Source organism: Misgurnus anguillicaudatus, chromosome 12, assembly GCF_027580225.2.
Source record: "Misgurnus anguillicaudatus chromosome 12, ASM2758022v2, whole genome shotgun sequence".
NCBI lineage: Eukaryota > Metazoa > Chordata > Actinopteri > Cypriniformes > Cobitidae > Misgurnus > Misgurnus anguillicaudatus.
In genome coordinates, this window is record NC_073348.2 from 34,352,709 (window position 1) to 34,374,906 (window position 22,198).

General features: G+C 37.1%; 1 protein-coding gene and 1 long non-coding RNA gene across 7 annotated transcripts in view; one reads left to right on the forward strand and one right to left on the reverse strand.

Annotated features, from left to right (window-relative positions):
- The window catches only part of LOC129446688 (uncharacterized), a 39,935-nt gene extending 26,169 nt beyond the window's left edge, over positions 1-13,766 (reverse strand). For 2 of the 5 annotated variants that reach the window (XR_012372640.1, XR_012372641.1), the window contains exons 1-2: positions 13,629-13,757; positions 8,940-9,123 (exon numbers count right to left, since the gene is read on the reverse strand). This is a non-coding gene — a long non-coding RNA (uncharacterized lncRNA). Of the gene's footprint in view, positions 1-1,295; positions 1,538-8,939; positions 9,124-13,628 lie in introns of those variants that run through there. The other 3 variants (XR_012372642.1, XR_008645247.2, XR_012372643.1) reach the window with 2 other exon arrangements.
- On the forward strand, positions 445-20,710 carry samsn1b (SAM domain, SH3 domain and nuclear localisation signals 1b). 2 transcript variants are annotated; one of them, XM_055207900.2, is made up of 16 exons: positions 445-584; positions 2,710-2,841; positions 3,296-3,348; positions 4,617-4,654; positions 6,243-6,326; positions 6,583-6,680; positions 7,207-7,269; positions 9,067-9,193; positions 10,140-10,549; positions 14,097-14,171; positions 14,263-14,394; positions 16,391-16,499; positions 16,652-16,803; positions 18,805-19,011; positions 19,202-19,352; positions 20,225-20,710. In XM_055207900.2, the coding sequence occupies exons 1-16, from the start codon at positions 561-563 to the stop codon at positions 20,404-20,406; spliced, it is 2,037 nt and encodes a 678-aa protein (XP_055063875.2). In that variant the 5' UTR covers positions 445-560; the 3' UTR covers positions 20,407-20,710. The 2 variants fall into 2 exon arrangements, with proteins under 2 accessions (XP_055063875.2, XP_055063876.1); XM_055207901.2 differs by lacking the exons at positions 445-584; positions 2,710-2,841; positions 3,296-3,348; ... (4 more) ...; positions 9,067-9,193; positions 10,140-10,549 and adding an exon at positions 13,624-13,811.
- The last annotated feature ends 1,488 nt before the right edge of the window (positions 20,711-22,198 follow it).

Below are 22,198 nucleotides of genomic sequence, written 5' to 3' on the forward strand. Positions count from 1 at the left end.
ATTAAAATAAAACACAAGTTTAAAAAGTTGTCTTAAAAGTAGCACAAAATGTTTTGTTTCATAAATAACACAAAGACATTGAAGTGTTGTTTGTAATACATCCGTTTTAAGAGTGCACCTAAATAGCACCATCATATCTCTACAGTACCAAGAATAAAAACCATGGTACATATACACTAAACTATATAGTACTGGCAAATTACTGTTTTTTAAGCATCCTAAAAGTATGTTACAACCCAAAAGCACTGCAGCTATCCATGCCGTGTGACTTTACATCCCATGGATAACATGTTTGTTTTGATGAGGGGATGCTGGGGGTATTTGCAGCTCATTACCAGGGCAGTAAGAGAGGGTTAGAAAGAGAGATACAGGCCACTGTTGCTATTGGATTATGGAAGGGATTTACAATTTGCATTAATCTGTGTACAACAGCCACTCAATCTGAGCGCTCTGCGTGCCTGGACGCTCTCACACACGATCCCGTACACGCAGAGACACTGAGACATACACACCTCCAAAAGTGCATGAAGATACAAGGACAAAATTAGGACTTTTGGACAATGAACCTCTTCTGCTTCACTCTGGTAAGAGATGCGCATTCGTATAATTTTATAAGCTAATAAAAGTGGAGAAGTGAAATGATATTTACTAATTTCCAATCACAACAGGAATGATCGATCAACTGATTTGTAAAAGATTAACATAAATGACAGGTTGGGCTATATAGTTTTTCCTCAAAACTGTACGCAATATCAGACTGAATTTATTATCTGCATCTCTGCCGTTAAATGAGCATGATAAGATTCTTGCTTTTTTCTAACATGAATAAACATTTAATCAATCGCAAAAAGTAGATATTTTGATAAATGATGGTGAGCACACAGTTGCAGATAACTTTTTACTTCCACAGTAGAAAAACAAATACTATGGAAGTGAATAAGTAATGCTATGGATATTTGGATAAATGATTGCAACCGCAATGCTGATGGTACCCATTCACTTCCATAGTATTTGTTTTTCCAATTGTGAAAGTGAATTGGTGCCGTCAACTGAATTTTCATTTTTCTGTGAACTATCCCTTTAAGACAATGTGTGTGTGTGTGTGTGTGTGTGTGTGTGTGGGAGAGAGAGAGAGAGACAGACAGTCAGAGAGAGAGAGAGAGAGGGAGAGAGAGAGAGAGAGAGAGAGAGAGAGAGAGAGAAGAAAATAGAAAGTGGAAAGGGAAGATTTGGCTGGCATTGAATGGAAATGTTGAGCAGAGATGAGGATTACTGTGAGATAGAGAGCTCCTTACAGCAGATCACGTATCAACCGAGAGGAAAGTGTCCTTATTGTGGATCAGGAGCAGGTGATCACCCTCTGTAGGGCTCGAGCGGCCATTGTTTTTTCCTGAATCCGGATTTATAGTCCCTGAAGCTATCAAAAAGACAAATTGAATAGGGAATTTATAAAATATTCAAAGGCACATATCAAAAAACAAATTTTTCATGCATGTCAGACAAAGTGGTCCCTACACTAAAAAATTATTAATCTATGTATGTGGGTGATTCTCACGAAAACTTGGTTTTAAAAATGTCAAGCATGAAAATGTAAAAATTGCTTAAATTTACTTTTTTTCCCACCAGACATTGAAAAACAAAGTAAATGGGAACATTAATTTAAAAACTTTTACTTATCATTTAACACTTTTTGTAACATAATTAAAAAAATTAGTCCTAAAAAATCTCATTACCGCAACAGTCAGAAAACATCAACACTGACATATTTTCAAAATGACATGACAAACCTGAAAGAACATAATTTGGAGATTCTGCACATGCATTTAAAATCAAAGTATTATGCTTCTATTAATTAAATTAACATTTAATAAGCATCTGTTGCGGTAATGATAATCAAAATGTCATGTAAGCATTTTGACAAGAGAATATTTCAAATTAACTGTAAAAAAATGATCTTACCTGGTAGCCATCTTGAAGTAACTGGTCCATGTGCTTGGTCACTCAAAATCAAACTTTATTAAAATTCTGTATGTGTGCTTAAACTGTTCTCAAAAAGTGTTGCGGAGGATGAGAACATCAGGCATGGACACATCATTTTCCTAATTTTTCTTCATTATTATTATACATGAATATTCAGTAAATATTTTTTCTGTCATCTAAAGTAGTCTAGCAAAACATCCATTTATTTTTTTTCTTAATATTTTTGTGTTAATTTGATTAAATTACAACATAACGCATGTTCAAACACAGCCGGACACATTGCGGTAATGAGAATTTCAGCAGAAAATGAGATAAAATTTCCAATTATAAATTCTTATGTTAAAAATCACACATTGTGCAAGGTAGAGCACAGTATTGTGTTAATTCTGATGCTTTTTAATGTTACTATATTACACATTTTAAAGCTAAAATCATTAGTGCCGTGGTGTTTCAATGGTTTCGTGAGAATCACCAATGTATGTTTTCAAAAACTTTCCAGGACCTTGAATTTTCCCCAGATTCACAAACTTTCAAGGATTTCAAGGACCCGTGGGAACCCTGTTTAATTTCACAGAAACATTTTTACATTAATCTAGAATTGTTAACAGTAGTATCTTAGATAATAAAGTCTATTTTATTCTATCTTATTGGTGCCCTGCAAAGCTCTAAAACCAGGTAAAGTTCATATATCTCATTGTAAATATCTCTCTCTTCTCATGTTTGGTCTAGGATGGCTCTACAGACAGCCTGTATGAGCCTACCCAGAGTGTCAAGAACAGCCAAGACTTATTACACAAAGGGGGCGCATTACCCAGAATGCCGTGCAGCCCCAGGGCTGTGAGTGGATCAGAGACCATCATGGTGAGTGCAACCACATCAATCATCCACGTGCAGAGAGGCTGAGGTGAATTCACATGGCTTTTATTGTGACCATAAGACTCAATTGAAAGCAGCTATGCTGAATGTGACATTGAAAAAAATATTAATAAACAAAAGTGCCGGCACCTGCCCAAACGCTGGTTAATCTGTGGCTGACATGTTTGTGGTACAACAGGTCATACTCATTAGGAAATTACCTAAATCCAGCGTAATGACCACATGAGCCAATTTTGAAAGTACACTCTTAAAAAATTATAGGTGCTTTTTTGATGCTAAAGAGAACCATTTTTTGCTTCCTCAAAGATTCAGCCAAAAATGGTTCTTCTATTGCACTTTTATTTTTAATGTTTATGTGGTACATCATGATGATCTCATACAAACATTTACATTTATACTAAACTGGCCACTAAACATATTCTTGTCTCTTTACTTATAGAAGCTTCCAAAGACTGCCACAAATAAAATCCACTTGGAAAAAGCAAAAAGAAAGTAAGTTCTGGATGTTTTGTCCTTTAATTGTATGTTACATCTCTTTAAAGTTTCCATTGCATCTGCATTTGTTTGTTTTCATTATAGACTGTTACAAATACTGAAAAAAATGAATAATAATTTTAAAACTAATATAATGTGACTTTTGTTAAACACAAAATCTCAACATGTCCTCCTAAAACGCGCTTGAAATTCTTTTACAACACAGCTTGACTGTCAAGTTTTGTCTGCATCAGGGTTTTCATTAGATCATGTTGGTTTGTATGCTGTTTTATGGGAGAGCGAGAGAGCTGGATTAGGATTATATTAATTGGGACAAGTGTGATGGATTAAATCACTGTTCCAGCCCACCTGCTTAACCGAGGTCAGGGTCGACTCTACTGCAGTGTGGTTATGATCTACTTTCAAAATAGTAACTATACTGATAAGGAGGGAGTGATAAGGCAAAGTGGTAACTATGCTTATGACTGCGCTCCATTAAATTCTGTAGTATGGCTCATGTTTGTAAACCACCCTTCACTGATAAATGTAAAGGTTATTTTATCATGAAACAAAGCAAGCAACCCAGATGTGAAACAGGTCACTATCTTAACGTTAGAGTTTATCATAAAGTCTCTACTGAAAAGACCATCTAAAACCAGCCTAAGCTGATCCACAATCTTAAACCAGCTTGGCCAGGCTTTTAGTATGGCCATCTTGGCTAAGCTGGTCTACTGGTTGGTTTAAGATGTTTTTCAGATGGTCCTCTCGTCCTGGCAAAGCTGGTTAGGCTGCCCAAGCTGGTCTTTCTGCCTGGTCAAGCTGGTGGGTCAGCTGGTTTTAGCTAGTGGGTCAGGTGGTCTCCCAGCTTGACCAGGTAAGACCAACTCACTCAGTTAAAAAAGTGTCCAAAACCCTTTAAAACTAGGCTGGGAGACGCCAAAACCAACAAACTAACCAGCTTAGGTTGGTTTTAGCTGGTGTTTTCAGTAGCAATGTTTATCATTCTTGCTAGCAGTATTTTTACCAAAGCTGTTTACACTAGGACTGTAAACTGAAAATAATAGGTTACTTTTAACCCAGCGTAGGGTCAAAAAGCCAGCTTATGAGTTAAATTAACCCAGCAATTGGTTAAAATAACCCAGCATTTTGGGTTGAAGCAACCCATCTTAGGTTAAATTACAACCAAAGGGCTTTTTGACCCAACGCTGGGTTGAAAATAACCCAGCATTTTTAGAGCATAATAATTTTTTCATTATTAATATGTTCTTAATCCATTTTCACGCAAGGTCCCAAATAATAACAGCATCTGAGGATGAAGCTTCAGGTTTGTCTGCTTGTTTCTATTTATCAATCTTTTGTATAGATGCTCTGAATTACATTTACAATACAAAGATTTAAGAAATATTACTCAAATGTATTGCCTTATGCTGTGGATAACACAGCTAGTAATAAGAAACGGGTGTCGTACAAACACATATTATGCAAAATCCACTTTTACAAGGTGTTTGGACATAAATGTGTGTATGAAAAAAATCCACCTTCTTTTTAAAGGCGGGGTGCATGATCTCAGAAAGCCAATGTTTATATTTGAAATCACCTAAACAAACACGCCCCTAGCCCATTAAAATCTGGACCTTCTGTTGATAGACCCGCCCCACACTTATCCAACCCAGGCAACGATGTCGGTTAGTAGACACGCCCCTTACTGCTGATTGGCTACAAGTGTGTTTTGGAAGTCGGCCCGACTCCCTTTTCCAAAGTGCACTCATGCAAATTATGCACTCTGCCTTGAAGCCCTATTAAACCAAAGCAGTCTCATTAGACATGCTGTTTTGATTTTTGTTCTTGTTAATGTGATGTCACACAAACAAAGCTCCGCCCACCGCCACTGACTGACTGGTTAATTTTACCCAAAAGCTTTTCAAAATGTGTTTGTTAGCACATTGTAGCACTAAATAGTCTGGTGGGTCAGGTGGTCTCCCAGCTTGACCAGGTAAGACCAACTTGATCAGTTAAAAAAGTGTCCAAAACCCTTTAAAACTAGGCTGGGAGACGCCAAAACCAACAAACTAACCAGCTTAGGTTGGTTTTAGTTGGTGTTTTCAGTAGCAATGTTTATCATTTTTGCTAGAAGTATTTTTACCAAACAGTTTACACTAGGACTGTAAACTGAAAATAATAGGTTACTTTTAACCCAGCGTAGGGTTAAAAAGCCAGCTTGTGAGTTAAATTATAAGCCAACCTGTTTTGATTTTTGTTCTTGTTAATGTGATGTAACACAAACAAAGCTCCGCCCACCGCCACTGACTGACTGGTTAATTTTACCCAAAAGCTTTTCAAAATGTGTTTATTAGCACATTGTAGCAATAAAAAGTCTAAAGATACAATTATCTCAGACCATATTCATAGGAATCAGGCCTATTTTTAACCAAAAGCCCTCACTGTCTGTTGGTAAGGACGTGAGAAGCTGTCACTCATTTGCACTTATGAAATGAGGGCATTTTGGACATGTTATAATAAATGATCTGTGGAGTATTTTGAGCTGAATTTTCAAATACACATTTTAGGCACACCTGAGACTTATATTACATCTTGTAAAATAATATAATATGTGACATTTAAAGGTCTGTAAAATTCATTATAAGGGTCAGCTATTTCATCAAAGACTTCATCTGGACGACCATCTGTGACCACATTTGTTTAAGGATTAACAATTGAATTTAAAAAAAAATGAACAGCTTTTTGCATTTGACCCAGTGAATACCAGCAAATCTATTTCGCCTTTTATTTTTTTTAGCAATGATATCCAAATTCCTGTGCTACAGACCTACTTGGCAGTGACCTCTTTCAATAACACTGTATATTTGCCTGTCATGTTTGGTCTTAAAACAGACCGTTATTTTATGTCACAGATCATCCAGAGCCTGATGATAGCCACGGTCCCACCACCAAGAAAAAAGACAGATGGATAGATAGCCAAAATGATTTCGACACAGGTAATAGGTTATATGGTGTGGGCTTCGGGTCAGAGAAAGCAATGCATGTCGCAGTCTTACTGGATTAGTTTAGTGACGACACAAAGCAATCCCAAAAGCCTCTGTGAAACAGATTTGATTTGTGTTTCTATGACAGTCATCTAAAATGTGATCAGGGTCATACAGTACTGGCTTTCAAATTTCTATATAAATCTAAAGATGGAACCATCATTAATCCAGGGTTTGATCAAAATTGTGCTGTTTGTTTTAAATCTAGAGACGGTCAAAGATCAGCACCGGCTTAAACTGTTCCTAAAGGATGAGAATGATGAAACGGTGTGTTTGGAGGAATCGTTGAAAAATACTTCAGTTCAGGTAAATCAGAAAAAAACATCCACCAATTTTACTTATTACTGAACAAACTAACTAAGAATTTAACTAGACCACAACCACGAAAGAACATGAAGAAACATCCTGTTTACAAAAATACTTCCTTTCGCTGCAATTTTTCATGCTATATCTCCTGTATTACTTTAGTTTACTTTTGCAACTTGGCAGCATAATATTGATATTGTCTAAGAAACAGTTTGTGATGTTCCTCATGTCATGCGTAGGCAGCTTTGGATAGAAGCCCTTGCTGAATGACTAATTGTATATGTAAGATAGTATCCACATTTGATAAAAAGGCACTAAAAAGCCCACCCTTGCTACATTACTTTCAAAATGATTTTGTGTGCTCCTGTATAACTCACTTGTAGAGCATTGCATTAGCAGTGCAAAAGGTCATAGGTTTGAGCCCAGGTAACACACACAATGATAAAAACGTATGTTTTGTAGTGCACTGTAAGTTGCTGTGGATAAAAGGTCCAAAATAATTCAGTATGGTTGTTTGTACTCACAGGGTGTAAATTTTGAGGCCTGGAATCCCAACAGAGAAAACCCTGATGGCAGGCAGCCAGACTTGGTGAGTTTCTTTAAAAACAAAAGTAAATAAATAAATGAAAGAAAGAAAGTAAGAAAGAAACATTACATGCAGAGTTGTGCTCCTGTATAGCTCAGTGGTATGCAAATGTCATGGGTTTGAACCCAGGAACACATATGCTGGTAAAAAATATATACTTTGTAAATGACTTTAAGTCACTTTGAGTAAAAGTGTCTGCCAAATGCATTAAAGGAAAACACCACAGTTTTTCAATATTTTACTATGTTCTTACTTCAACTTAGACAAATTAATACATACCTATCTTTTTTCAAAACGTGCACTTAATCTTTGTACAGCGCATGGTGAATGTGTTAGCATTTAGCCTAGCCCCATTCATTCCTTAGGATCCAAAAAGGATGACTTTAAAAGCCAACAGACATTTCCATGTTTTGCCTACTTAAAGACTGTTACATGAGTAGTTACACGATAAGTATGGTGGCACAAAATAAAACGTGGTGATTTTTTAAGCGGACAAAAAATGAGAACTATATTATATGGCGGAAGAGCACTTAGTTGCAGCACTTCGACCTTGCGCATTAACACCATCAATCCTGATTACTCCCCCTCTCGCTCAAACTTCCGCCAATATAACTGCGCCCGAGGTCAAAGTGCTGCAAACTAAGGGCCTGTTTACACGAGAACGCTCGAGGGTGAAAACGTAAAAATATTTTATCGGATGTGCCTTTCGTTTACACGGCGACAGCGTTTTGGGGGCTTAAAAACTCAAAAAAGTGAAACCACCCTTCAGAGTGGAAATCTTAAAAACGATCTACCGTCGCGTTCTCGTCTAAAGAGTAAAAACGCAAAAGTCTGCTCATGGTGGCTCTCGTCGCGTACGCGTTTACTTCACAGGCATGCGCCAGTTCAGGAAAATAACAACAAACATGTCAGATTATTTCCATATGTCGGACCTTCAAGTTGCCATAGCAGCTCTGATAAATATACAAGTCTTTCCAGCAGTTGTACGAATTATTCACAGCAAGTATTACTGATCAGAGAAGGCGCATTAATTACCTCAGTGAAACTGTTGATGCGCCAATTCGTCGGAGGCAAACCAGACGGCTTTGGACGAGACCTGGGAGAACCAGGAAGAAGGTTGTACGCAGGCTCACAGACTTGGTGTTGTTGTGTATCAGTGCTTCACATTGCCACCTAGCCGCCTGGAGTGCATACTACATCGAATATCACACACTTTTGCGTCACCATATGTACGCAGATTTCCCCCTCAAAATGCTTGTATAAACGCGGAATAAAAAGTGATAACGCAACGAGACTTTTGCGGTTTCTTTTCAGATTGTTTCCATGTAAACGTAGCCTAAGTGCTCTTCCGCCAAGTCCTGTGCCATCATACATACTCGTGTAACTACTCATGTAACAGTCTTTAAATAGGGAAAACATGGAAAGTGTTTGGTGGCTTCTAAATTCATCCCTGTTTGGATCCTAAGGAATGAATGGGGCTAGGCTAAATGCTAACACATTTACGACGCATTGTACAAAGATTAAGTGCACGCATTGAAAAAAAGATAGGTATGTATTAATTTGTCTAAGTTGAGGTAAGAAGTAAGAACATAGTAAAATATTGAAAAACAGCTGTGTTTTCCTTTAATGTAAATGTAATGTTGTAAATGAGTTGAATGCAGTATTAGTATCACCCAGAATCCTCAGCAGTTTTACAACTCAGTTAGTAGAGAATGTGTTTTAAGAAGAATGCAGGGGATTGATGCAGCTTGAAAGAAGTCAGTTTAGATCTCTGATCTTCTCAATGCACCTTCATCTCAGATCAGGAGGACAGAAGGTGAGGAGGAGGCACAAGGGACGCTCAAGAGGATCCAGAAACTGGTGGGAGTAAAGAAGGGAACTCAAATCAGTACAGAGGATTCAAGGAACAAGACAGACAGTAGTGGTGGTGAGAAACCATATATTAGTAATGACCCAAAATGTGAAGTTTCGAACCTGCATGGGTTTTTGATTTCTGGCATCAGCTGACATTTAGTTTTAATGCATGGGAAAATGAACAGCATCAAAACTCTTTGAAATGTCTACTTTTGTAAGTCATATGGGTTTAAAACAACAACATAAGCATTTGTGACGCATTGTTAATTGCAACATGATCTCACAACTTACGTGAAACAGTTACGAAATGTTTTGGTAATTTTTCTGTGTCATTGTCACGTATTTCTGCCATTTAAGTGTCCGTGCCACAACTTTCTTTTCGTGTCAGGTTCACGTATTGGTTACTCATCTGTTTTTCCTATTTTTAAACCATTGTCGCTTCGGTTTGGAGTTAGATTTGCTGTTTTCAGTAGGATGTAACTTTAAGTATTGGTTTATACTATTTTTTCGGTTGCGTTTTAAACCATTGTTGCCTGATGTTAGGGTTAGAGTTGGGTTTGGGTAAGGATGTCATTTTATGCAACAAAAAGTCATTCTAACCCCAAACCGAAGCGACAATGGTAAGAAAATAGGAAAAACAGTTAAGTAACCAATATGTGAAACTGACACGAAAAGAAAGTCGTGACACGGACACGTAAAAATTAGCAAAACATTTCGTGACTATTTCACGTAATTTGTGAGATCAGGTTGGTCAATTACCAATAACTGTAACTAACCTTAAATTTGTAAAAACAAATCATAATTGCAACCTAAGATGCAAGTCACATTTCGCGTCTAAAACTGTGCGGAAAACACGACCGTGCCGCTTTCTTCCTTCTTTCCAGCACGCTTTCCGAGACATTCTGAAAAGTTTATTTTCTATTTGAAGGCGTTTGCCATGCATCTAAATTCTAAATAATGTATTTGCGTGTGCAAAAGACGTGAAATGCCCCTAAAGCATAATCCATGTTACTTTCTAGGCCACATGACAGAATCTGAGGGTAAAGACAACAGTCCAGTCATAACCTGCATCAGCCTGACCAAAAAAACTGAGAAAAAGCCCACAACGTGTTCCACACGACACTCACAGCAATCCCAGAAGCCTCTTCAAAGAAAGGATGTACATAAACCAGAAGCTTCTTGGAGTCCAGGCCTCTTTCAGGAATACTGGAGTCCCATAATCTATTCTCCAGCCTGGGACACCGCCACACACACCTGCCACAGGTCAACAGCCGAACAGGTCATGTACAACTTCAACTTCACCCTCCCCAGAGCCACAGATTGGGACAAATATGAGGAGCTCTTCCACCAACTGGACCCCTACAAACGAGACCAGCAAGCCAGATGGATCACGCACTCCGTCATAGATCTGGACATGGCTGACCACGTGGTAAGATCAGTGTTCCTGTATCTCAGTTTAGTGTGTTGTGAGCATTAACCTTTTATCTTACCAACACTGTGACACTACAGTATATGATTCAGTTATTGGGGGGCAGTCATGGCGGCTTAGTGGTTAGAGAGTTGGGCTTGTGATAAGATGTCGATTCGATGCCCAAGACCTGCATGCAACAACTGAAATGCCCTTGAGGCACCATTCCCCCTGTTGCCCCCTGGGCACTAAACTCTAAGAAAGGATGTGTTAATTTTTTACACACTGTTTTGTGTTATCTTATTTTGCACATTACGTGTTATTTTAACACATTGTGTGTCGTTTCATGTTGATTTTGTGTTCAAATAAATAAAAGGGACAAAACAAGATGAGTTAAAACCACACAAAGTGTGTTGTTCCAGTAATAACACAGAGACATTTAATGTGTTGTCCTTAACTAGAAACAAAATGTGTTGTTTTAAAGTGCACCTTTTTCATTGCTTAAAACAACCTTATTTTGTGTATTTGGTATAATACAATGTGTTTTCGTGGTTTATGGTTAAAAATAGGGATGCACCGAATCCAGATTTTTTAGGTTCGGCCGAATCCCGAATCCACCGTTTAAGATTCGGCCGAATCCGAAACCGAATACCGAATCCTACAGTAAAACACATTAATGAAGTAAAAAACGTCCACAGCAGTGTATTTTTCATTTTATTTATTATTTTAACTGTACATTATGCCAGGATGACAAGTTGGAAAAACTATTTTGACAACCATAAGCCTATGCATAATGAAAGCGATGCGTTGCGACACGCTCGTTTTTCCAATAAGCAAGCAGCTCCGCGCTGAAAACTATATTTAACTTTGAGTGAGAAGCTCCGCTCGTCAATGTCAGTCTTCACACGGCCGTCCAATTACAGTGGAGGAGGGGCGGGACATTACCACAGCAACCAACCGGCTCACAGCTGAAGCATCACAGCTACCAAGCGCTCGGCTGAAAAACAGCTGGCATTTGGCGTCCTCAAGGCGTTTTCAGCGGTGTTTAAAAGTTTTGGTGTGTCCAGCTGACCGAAAGAAAAAGCTCATCTCCACGTCAGCACCCGAGGTGTGTAATCAACGGCTGCGTGATGTCGACCAGTGTAGCGCAAGCCTAGGGTTCGGTGGAAAAAAAATCTAGGATTCGGCCGAACCCGAACCCCGCCAAAAAGCCCAGTATTCGGCCAAATCCGAATCCTGGATTCGGTGCATCCCTAGTTAAAAAACACATTATTTTCCACATACCGTACATTTTTATAACTCTAAATTTCCCTCTCTTCCTTATTCATGTACAAAACTCATCAAAAGCGCTGTGTTCCTGATTGGCCAGCTAATCTGTACGCTGTGATTGGCCTGAAAACCTCTGGAAATGTGACGCTCCTTCCTTACCATGTTGAAAGATTCGGTCACAATGCAATGCTAACAGAAGTTAACTTACAGGCTGAAGCGGGAGGAATTATGATAATGGCGGACTTTACTATATCACCAATCCCAGGAAGTAAACTTGCCTACAATCCATGTGAATTTGTTGTAGTCCAAGAAAAGAGATTTACGTTGAAGACGATAACCAGCGTCATTGTTTACTTTGGGGTTTGTACCTTTTGCATATCGTTAATATGTACTAATACACACTTACACACCAAAGGAAATGTAAAATCGTGAATCGGATAATTGATGCTCTTTAACGCATTCGTTTTAGGCGTGTACTCATTTGGGTTAAATGAGGAAACACATGTATGGGTTACCACATTGGTAATTAAGTCACTTTCACCTTACTATGAAACTTTTACTTTACTTTTATGTTTTATTGGTCGCGCACTGCATTTGGAGAGGAAAAGTCTCGTGTTTTTAAAAATGTACTGTAAATTACCATTCATTAAATCAATCATTCTTTAAACCATGACAAATTCATAAATGTAAATCAGATCTACACTTCCTGTTGAGAATGTCCATGCTGGTGTGGTTATCTACTAGCATAATCATGTGGTTTAAAATATGTCTGGGGAGCGTGGCTGACCTAGATAGTTTCGCTGGTTAGGCTAGTAGTTGAAAATAAATGGGGGCACCAGGTTTAAAAAGAGCATATGCTACACTCACACGGTGCTAAATAGCACTAAAAGTGGTTCTTGGCTCATAGTCATAGAGGAACTATTTTAAGTGCCATATAGCCCCGATGAAGTACCTGTGTAGCACCGGTGTAGAACCATATAGCGCTATGTAGAACCATATGTGGTGCTATATGACCCCTTACGGTTCTTCATAGGTGCTATATAGCACTAAAATGGTTCCTCTATGATTACAAGCCAAGAACCACTTTTAGTGCTATTTATCACCGTTTGTTTTTATGTATATTAATGTGCATTACATTATGGGCCAGATTTACTTGCTTGCGCCATCGCAAACGCTTCTTTTGCTGTTAAAAATCTACACCTCTGTAGTCAGGATGTACTAAAGACACATAGTGAAAAAATTAGTGCTGAAGAGGTGCGAAAACAGAATCATGCACCATGAATTACTAAGGTTTGCACTTGTCAATTTACTGGTCTTGCTCCATTACTTAACGCCTAAGACTGATTGCATGAAAATTTGATTTCTCCACTGTAAAAAAAAACACATAATATATATATATATATATATATATATATATATATATATATATATATATATATATATATATATATATATATATATATATATATATATATATATATATAATATTATGTGTTTCTGTATGAAAACAAATCATTGTTATTTTTTTGAAAGGCTTTACATATTTATTCATTTAATTATATGACGATTGTCTGATAATCATGCTCCGCTATAGCTCATGCGTTTGGATCCATGGAATACACATCGGATAGTCGCTTAGATTAAAATGCTTAAATAAAAGTCGTTCTGGATAAAAGCATCTGCTAAATGCGTAAATGTAATGATAACAATTTAGAAAAAAACGTATAAAAGAATAACTGGGGCATTTAAAGATTTTTCTGTTGTACAAAGCAAGTTTCTTCCCCTCAAATCTCTGATAGAGATATATAGAAATGTCAGTGTAGACACTCACATCCTGTGTGGTTGAGGAAATGAGTTAAGCCGATGCCTCGTATGTGAGCTGCTTCAGGGTCGTGCCGCTGAGACGAGAGATAAGTTTCTGACTCTCCAGAGAGGAAAAACATTTGACATAACTGACAAAATGCTTCAAAGGAAACCATCCAATGTCTCTGAAAAACAAAAGAACAAACCCAAGGTAATAAGAAATTTTAAACAGGTTCCTCAAAAATTTTTGTCTCTGTTGTTGTGAAATAGTGATTTACAAAAGTGATGTGACTGCTTTTTAGTCTTAACTGTTAACAGATAGAAATGCTTTGTGTTGACTTTGCATACAGTATTGTGAGCAAGTGTGATCTCTTCATCATCAGAGATCTCTCATGCAACCACACATCAGTGATGTGGACAAGACACACCAATGACCGTTTATAACTGCAGATCTTATCATATATACTGTACATTTATTTTTTTCCTTATGTTTCAGCGCTCAACCAGTTTTGGGATTTTTGACAGACAGCAGCCGGCGCAGGTCAAAGCAGAAGATAAGAAAGATAGTTTGGTGAATGTTTCTCTTTTATACTATACCAGTGCAAAAAAGAAATGCATGATTTGTGTAAAACATTTCCTAAACTCCATGTGTTGCCATGCAGCCTGTGGAAACCGAATCACCTGAGGTGGACTCCAGTAAATCGGGTGGTCTTGGAAAGAAGATGAAGACCATCTCACTGACCATGCGTAAGAAGATGGGCAGGAAATATACAAAAGCCCTGTCGGAGGAAATGGTGAGCTTTTGATTGACAGTTCCGCACATTTAACCTTTAAAAACTAGAAACTTTCCAGCCAATGATCTTGCACTCTTTTGGCTTAAGCGACACAAGAACCCTTTTAATTTGTTTTGTTAAGGTACTTAAGTTGGCTTTCTGTTTCTATAGAGAGTACAAAACGTTATTTCGCAATAAAAAATTTCTGGGTTTTGTAAAGCTTAAGTGTGTAATTTCTGTGCCATTAGCATTAAAACACACGCTTTCCAAACACTCTTGCTATCTGCTGCTACTGGTTTACATTCTGTGGTAATAAACCAGTAAACAAACCATCTGACAAAGAAAACTACGCACTAGTTATAACCTGCGATAGTAACCTTAAGAAAATATTTCTAGACACATAAAAAACACTTTAGTACTTACTAAAGTAAATAAATTGTAGTAGTATACTGTATCTGTAGTAGCCTATTAACTACTGTGAATTGATAAATTGTGGTAAACAGCCTACTTTAATATTTATCATGGAAAGATTCAAAAACACTATGGTACGGTTTTCCCGGACAGGGATTAGACTAGTCCTGGACTAAAATAAATGTAAGAGCTGTCCAAATTGAAAACAACTTGCTATCTTAAAATACACCAGTGTCCTTTGTTTTGCACCAAAAAGCACATAAGTAATGTTTTTAGTAAGGCATGCTTGTTAAATCAAGTTATATTTCCTAATTAAACTAAGGCCTAGTCCTGGTTTAAACTAATCCCTGTCAGGGAAACCACCCCTATAGACCAGTTCAAGAGATGTAAACAACACTGGTCCAGAAGCACTTCCTGTTTCCGTTTTTTAACACTAGATAAACGTTGGGATAAAATAAACCAACAGAACATATAAACCTGAATTAACTGAAGTTAAACAAACATCTTAAAGATAATAATATATGTAAAATAAAAAAATAACTGTCACAAACTGTAACAGGAAGTGTTTTTGGACCAGCGTTGTTTACATCATTTGAACTGGTTACTGTTGCTACTGTTTACTCAAGAAATTCTACGTTTTCTTCATTTTGGTTACCTTACGTTTCCCTTTCAAACTTTTTTTTCATCCTAACGTTTACTCTAAATTAAACAGGTTCATTTATTATTATTACCTAAAATATTTCGTTTTTTTATTCTGGATTTACCCGTGAAGCAGTGTAGCAGTATTAACTGAGCTTGTATGCGCGGATTACACGCGGCTCTGAGGTAAAAACTGGACACGCGCAGCTCTCGCGGATTAAAGACTTTTCTCCTGCAAGGGAGCGCGCAGCCCTGTGTGACCCGGGATGCTGATCTTATCTGGTACCTAAAGACGTTACGTATCAGCTTTGGTTGCTTCTGACCTGGGACTTTCCTTACGTAAACACATATAATTTAAACGTTAAAGGGGCTAACAGGCACGATATATTTAATTTTATATATTTTATACTATTAAGTATATTTAATTATATATGAGGGGTACCAATAAGGAACCGACTTATACTGTGGTCTTTTATCGTAAAAATGTGTAAACTGTGTAAACATGAAACGATAAAAGCAATTAAAATTTGGACTATTACCTTGATTTCACTCTGCAGCGCATTTATAAACGTCAGCTGAGCGGTTACGCGCATGCGTCTGGCCAGACCCGCTAAAACACGAAGTTGGGGCGGGGCATGTGTTGTAGGCCCTCCCCCTTTTAAAATAGTAGCGGTTAGCTTACCGTACTTTATAGCCTGAAATCTGACGAGAAGCTGAAATGCTAAATGATGTTAAAAATCGTGAGTGAGAATTGAAAGTTTAAAATGCTTGTGTTTTTGAGGACACCAATATAGGCTACCGTAATAAAAATGGTGTGGGAAACCCAAAAAAAAATAAAATAAAATTATAAAAAAATGATTTTTTTCCTGGTTCTCTAATTAAATGGTTATTATTTTATTTTAATAGTTATTAATGTATTGTTTAGCATGTAAATGGACTTACTTATTACCTATGCTTTTGTTTGCAGGGGGAGGAGCCTGCGGCAGGTGAGGTGGGAAACGAAAGTGCTTTGGCCAAAGACTGCAGTCAGTCCGTAGAGAGTTTGTTCAGTTTGCACAGTGGACAGAGTTCATCCAGTAAGATTCAGTCAAACATAACCACACCCATTTAACATCAACACAATGGTCAAAATTGTTGTTTATTGGGTACATATGTAATGTGATTATCAACAAAACAGTTTACCAAATTTCCATTGTTTTCTTTGCTAAAATGTCTCGTTACGCTTCAGGTGGTGTAACCAGCAGCTCAGATGGCTACAGTAACAGGGATAGTCTACGTCTAGATGATGACGTGCCCTATACAGGCCAGTTCTGTGGGAGAGCAAAGGTCCACACGGATTTTGTCCCCAGTCCGTATGACACAGAGTCTCTTAAACTCAAGGTGAAAAAACAACCAGTACACATAAAATACAAGAAATAGTCCCAGACTAAAATGCATGAGTTGTCTTAAAGGAATAGTCAGTTTTCTTAAAAGAAAAATCCAGATAATTTACTCACCACCATGTCATCCAAAATGTTGATGTCTTTCTTTGTTCAGTCGAGAAGAAATTATGTTTTTTGAGGAAAACATTGCAGGATTTTTCTCATTTTAATGGACTTTAATGGACACCAACACTTAACACTTAACTCAACACGTAACACAGTTTTTTTCAATGGAGTTATAAAGGACTATAAACGATCCCAAACGAGGCATAAGGGTCTTATCTAGCGAAACGATTGTCATGTTTGACAAGAAAAATTAAAAACATGCACTTTTAAACCACAACTCCTCGTCTAGGTCCTTTCCAGCGTGACCTAATGTAAATGCGCAGTGACGTAGGGAGGTCACGTGTTACATATATAAAACGCACATTTGCAGACCATTTTAAACAATAAACTGACACAAAGACATTAACTGGTATCATTCCACATACAACAACGTCGAAACGGTCCTCTTTCAACACACTTGTAAACAATGGGGCGGAGTTTCGCGTTCGTCCTCTGTGACCTCTTGACGTGATGACATATTACGTGGGGTCACGCTGGCGCATCACGACCGGACCTGGACGAGAAATTGTGGTTTAAAAATGTATGTTTGTGGTTTTTTGTTGTCAAGAATGACAGTCGTTTCGCTGGATGGGACTCTTGTGCCGTGTTTGGGATCGTTTGTGGTCCTTTGAAACTCCGTTGAAAAGAGCTGTTACGTGTTGAGTGTTGGTGTCCATTAAGGTCCATTAAAATTAGAAAAATCCTGCAATGTTTTCCTCAAAAAACATAATTTCTTCTGAACTGAACAAAGAAAGACATCAACATTTTGGATGACATGGTGGTGAGTGGATTATCTGGATTTTTCTTTTTAAAAAATGGAATATTCCTTTATCTGAAAAAAATTCTTAAAATATATTTTAGTGCCATTTTCTATGTCAAGATGCACACCAGTAATGTTTTTTTCTAAGTTACATTTATAAAAGCTACTTAACTCTTTTCCAATGATTGACAAATAATTTTGTCACGCAGCAGCTGAAAATATGGCAGGGGACTATTTTCGGGCAGTGCGTAATATCACTACGCCTGCTGCAGCCATGTTACTGCAGCAAAGTCCTTGATTATTACGCCAGAATGAGAGTATAGTCCTAGCCATATCTGCCTAGAAAATCGCAACTTTTAATTTTCTGTCGGTCTTAGTACACGATGTAACTACAGAAGATAGGAAAATATCCAAACTCTATGTTTATTTTTTTGCGCGTTGCTAATGGTCTAATTAAATTCAATGGATTATGCTAAGCTATGCTAAAAGTGGTAGCGCCAGACCTGGAGATCGGCTGAATGGATTCCAAAATTTTAAAAATCAAATGTTTAACTCTAGGGGAGCTGTAAAATTAGTATATTTAAAAAAAGTGTAGTGTCCCTTTAACGCTTCCTTGCCAATGATGAGTTTTTACGGCAATCCATATTTCCACTACTATCCACTTGGTGCTGCTCTTACCTAACTTACAAACACTGAAGCATCCACTGATCCAAAAACAGTAAAACTCCCTGTATGTTTTGATCATTGTTCTGAATCTTATCTCTAACAAAAGTCCTTTACAAAAATGCAATTATCAAAGTTTGGTATTTTTGAAGAAACCTACCCATATTTGAGAGGTGAAGAATGAAACTTGTTTTAAAGCAGAGAGTCTGTTCTTTCATTTAATATATTGTATGTTTATATATTTGATGAAAATTTTTTGGAAGGCATTAAAAAATGCTGCCGCTGGCGGGCAACTTTTTTAAAAACGCTGGTGGAGAAAGAGCTAAATGTCCTGATTTACTACTGGCTAAATCTAAACCTTGTCTGTGAATTTATTAACCTTTCTTAGACACGTATCATATCAATAATACTTTTTCACTTTTTCTTTCCAAGGTGGGAAATGTTATTGATATTATTAGTAAATCTGCTAATGGAATATGGACCGGAATGTTAAACGGCAAAGTGGGAAACTTTAAGTTCATCTACGTTGATGTGCTGGTGGAGGAAAGTGTACCAGAGCCGAGAATTCGTCCTCACAGGAAGAGCAAAAGACCTCGACCCAAAACCCTGCAGGAACTTCTAGAGAGACTCAACCTGGAGGTACTCGGATCATCTCACCACCCATAACCGAGACAATAAACATAATCAACATTCTGTTCTGCTTTTTGACATCCAGTAGCTTGTTATGCACAAATACTTCAGCTTCGAAGATATCAAGATATGCATTATATGATGCTAGTAGTTTTCTAGCAGAAAAATATTTCTAACACTTATTTAACTGTTACTGCAGGAGCACATCTCATCTTTGCTGTTGAATGGTTATCAGACAGTGGAAGATCTTCGAGATCTTAAGGAGCAACATCTTATTGAGCTGAACGTGACAGATCCTGAACATAGAGAAAGACTGTTGGCAGCAGCAGAAAACCTGCAGGACACAGAATGTAAGCATTGAAGCACTCACAACTACACACGCATGGAACCATTAAATGTAATGTAATAAAAAAACTGTAAATCTTTTATCTTACTAAAATCTGTAGACCTTCATGAACTCTCTTTCAGTCAGGAAACAAACAGATGATGCTGTTTTTCCACCAAGACTGTTTTTGCATTTTTTATCTTTTATATTAAACATCTCACGCTTAAAGTGCTGATGCAGGATCAGTTTCTCGTTGCTGTATTTAAAAAGCATCTGTGCTCAACAACAAACCTCATCAAAGCCACGGTGGTGAAAGTACAGGTCGAAACATTTTTCACACATTTTCCCTCTGATAAAATCAACAGTTTGCACGTCACATAACCACGCAAGCTAAAATTTAATCGTGAACACTTTTTTCTATTTATGTCGAAATATTATTGCGCTTTGTTAGGACATCTCAGATGCAATTATGAAACTTTATTCAGAGTAACATTGTGACATTATTGACTAAAACATTATTTAATAAATTACTTCAAACATCAGCACAATTATAATGTCATAAAACACAAAAATGTAAAATATCTTTAAAGCGATAAATCCAACGACTTGTAATATTAACTGGTGCAACAGAAAAACTGAATGTCATTTTGGCCAGTGTCTTGCGTGTGATGAAAGAACCAACAGGAAGTTGAGTTTGTGGGTAAGGCCCCATCCGTCACAAAAGTACAGCCACATCTCAGCGACTTGCATTACACAGAAACATTGCGTCTTTTCAAAATGTATTTCCAAGTAATGCATGAATTATCTCTGTGCACATTCATCTGATGACACTTTCATTGCGTATGCGCTCAACATCAAGATTGAGTTTGCTGTAAAACTTGTTTTTTTATTAAACAGATAATAAGCAGAGCCTTGGACAAGCAGACGAACCCAAATCTCCCTCTGAACATATGAATGCGGAGTTGAATGACTGTCCCAGAGACTCGGGCTGTTTCACCGGATCTGACTGTTCAGAAAACATTAAAGAGGACACAGAAAACCAATTGGCCTCTTTAAGCCCATCTACAGCCGAATCGTAACCTCAGCTGTTTTTTTTTCCTCGGTGTGGTGCAAGAACACACTATGGCCACATGTGAGGTTTTTGACTGTGTGGGTAAATTCAGACCTTTTGCATTAAATGGTGTGTGTTGGTCCAATGTTTTGCCGGACTCTCACATCAGGAACGATGTAGTTGGCTGCTTTAAAGGTGATATGTAAATAAAACTGTAAATATTGTAAGAGATGCACGCTTTGCTTTTGAGAACCATTTAAATGTTCTATGTAAATGTTAGACAACAAAAAATACTACAATATTTTATGCAATAAAATGTTATGTCATACTAATTTCATCATTTGTTATGCAAGCAGTCATGTTGTGATCCTGTCTGTGAAATCTAGGCTTAAGTCTCATACAGTATGAGAATGAAAGCATCACAGTTGGATTTAAACCATTAATCATGATCTTACTTTATTTATAGTATTTTTGCATTATGTAGGATGATTTTATGTAGAAAAAAATGACTTTAGCTGGGTGTTCACAGCTTGTTTACAGCAGTCAGTATTATCATTAAGGTCAAGTAAGGCTCTCTTGACTCATTGCTGCCATCTAGTGTAAGAATTTATATTTATAAAATAGTTAGCAAACTTTGCTCTGAAATGTGGCCACTTTGGTCAAAGCAGTTATTGAAAAAATTTCTTTACATCCCACAATGCATAATGTAAAGCTCATTCAATGTTATATCTTTCTGCATTACGTATTGCATGACTGATCTGCTAACAGTTATAACAGAGGTCTTTCTGGACAAGGTGGTGCGGGGTCCTTATGACATACTTATTTATATACTAAAAAATACAATACACTGAAAAAAAGTATTCATTCAATTTATTATTTTTTTTTTAAATGTAGCTCAAATAAATTGATTGCAACCACTTACCTTAAAATAAATTGAGTAAATTGAATGAATAATTTTTTCAGTGTAATTAATAGTAAATTCTGTATAATTAAACCTGAGAAAAATAAGGCTACAAACCAACTACATTATATAATTTAATATTATAAACTACACAAAGCACATCGTAGTTAAGAACCACTGCCTAGGGGCTGTGCAATTTAGGAAAAATATCTATTTTTCTGCCAGAAATTGCATCTGCCTTTCTAGATGGTAAGATCTGATACTGCTTATGGGTCAGGTGATTTAACTGCATTCTTATCTGAGTTTTTATATTTTTTATGAAAATACAGCAAAAAAAAGAAGAAATTAAGAATATAATTAGGACTGCTTTATTTTATGAAATTTAAAATTGTCTTTTTACTTGTACTAGTATTTAAAAAAGTGGATATAACAAAACACACTTGTAGCCAATCAGCAGTAAGGGGCGTGGCTACTAAACAACATCGTTGCCTAGGTTGCGCATGTGTGGGGCGGGTCTATCAAAAGAAGGTCCAGATTCTATTGGGGTAGGGGTGTGTTTGTTTTGGTGATTTCAAATGTCAACATTGGCTTTCAGAGATCGTGCACCCTGCCTTTAAATGGAATTTTAGTTTGTTTTAAATAAAAAGCCAGACTTGTTAGGTTCGATTTCGATTAACCGCCCAGCAGCCTACATGTATGAAATTAAGACTGGATTTACATACTTTGTTATGATGTTTACATTACAAAGATATTCAAATAATCATTTTTGATATATACAGTCATATACTGTTACCATACCACATATAATAACACACAATTTACTGAATAGATTTTAACATAGGAACCTTTATTTTAATCATTGAATCAAATTTGTATTAAATTCTTTGTATTCATTCCTCCCCCACAAAAAATATTTTAT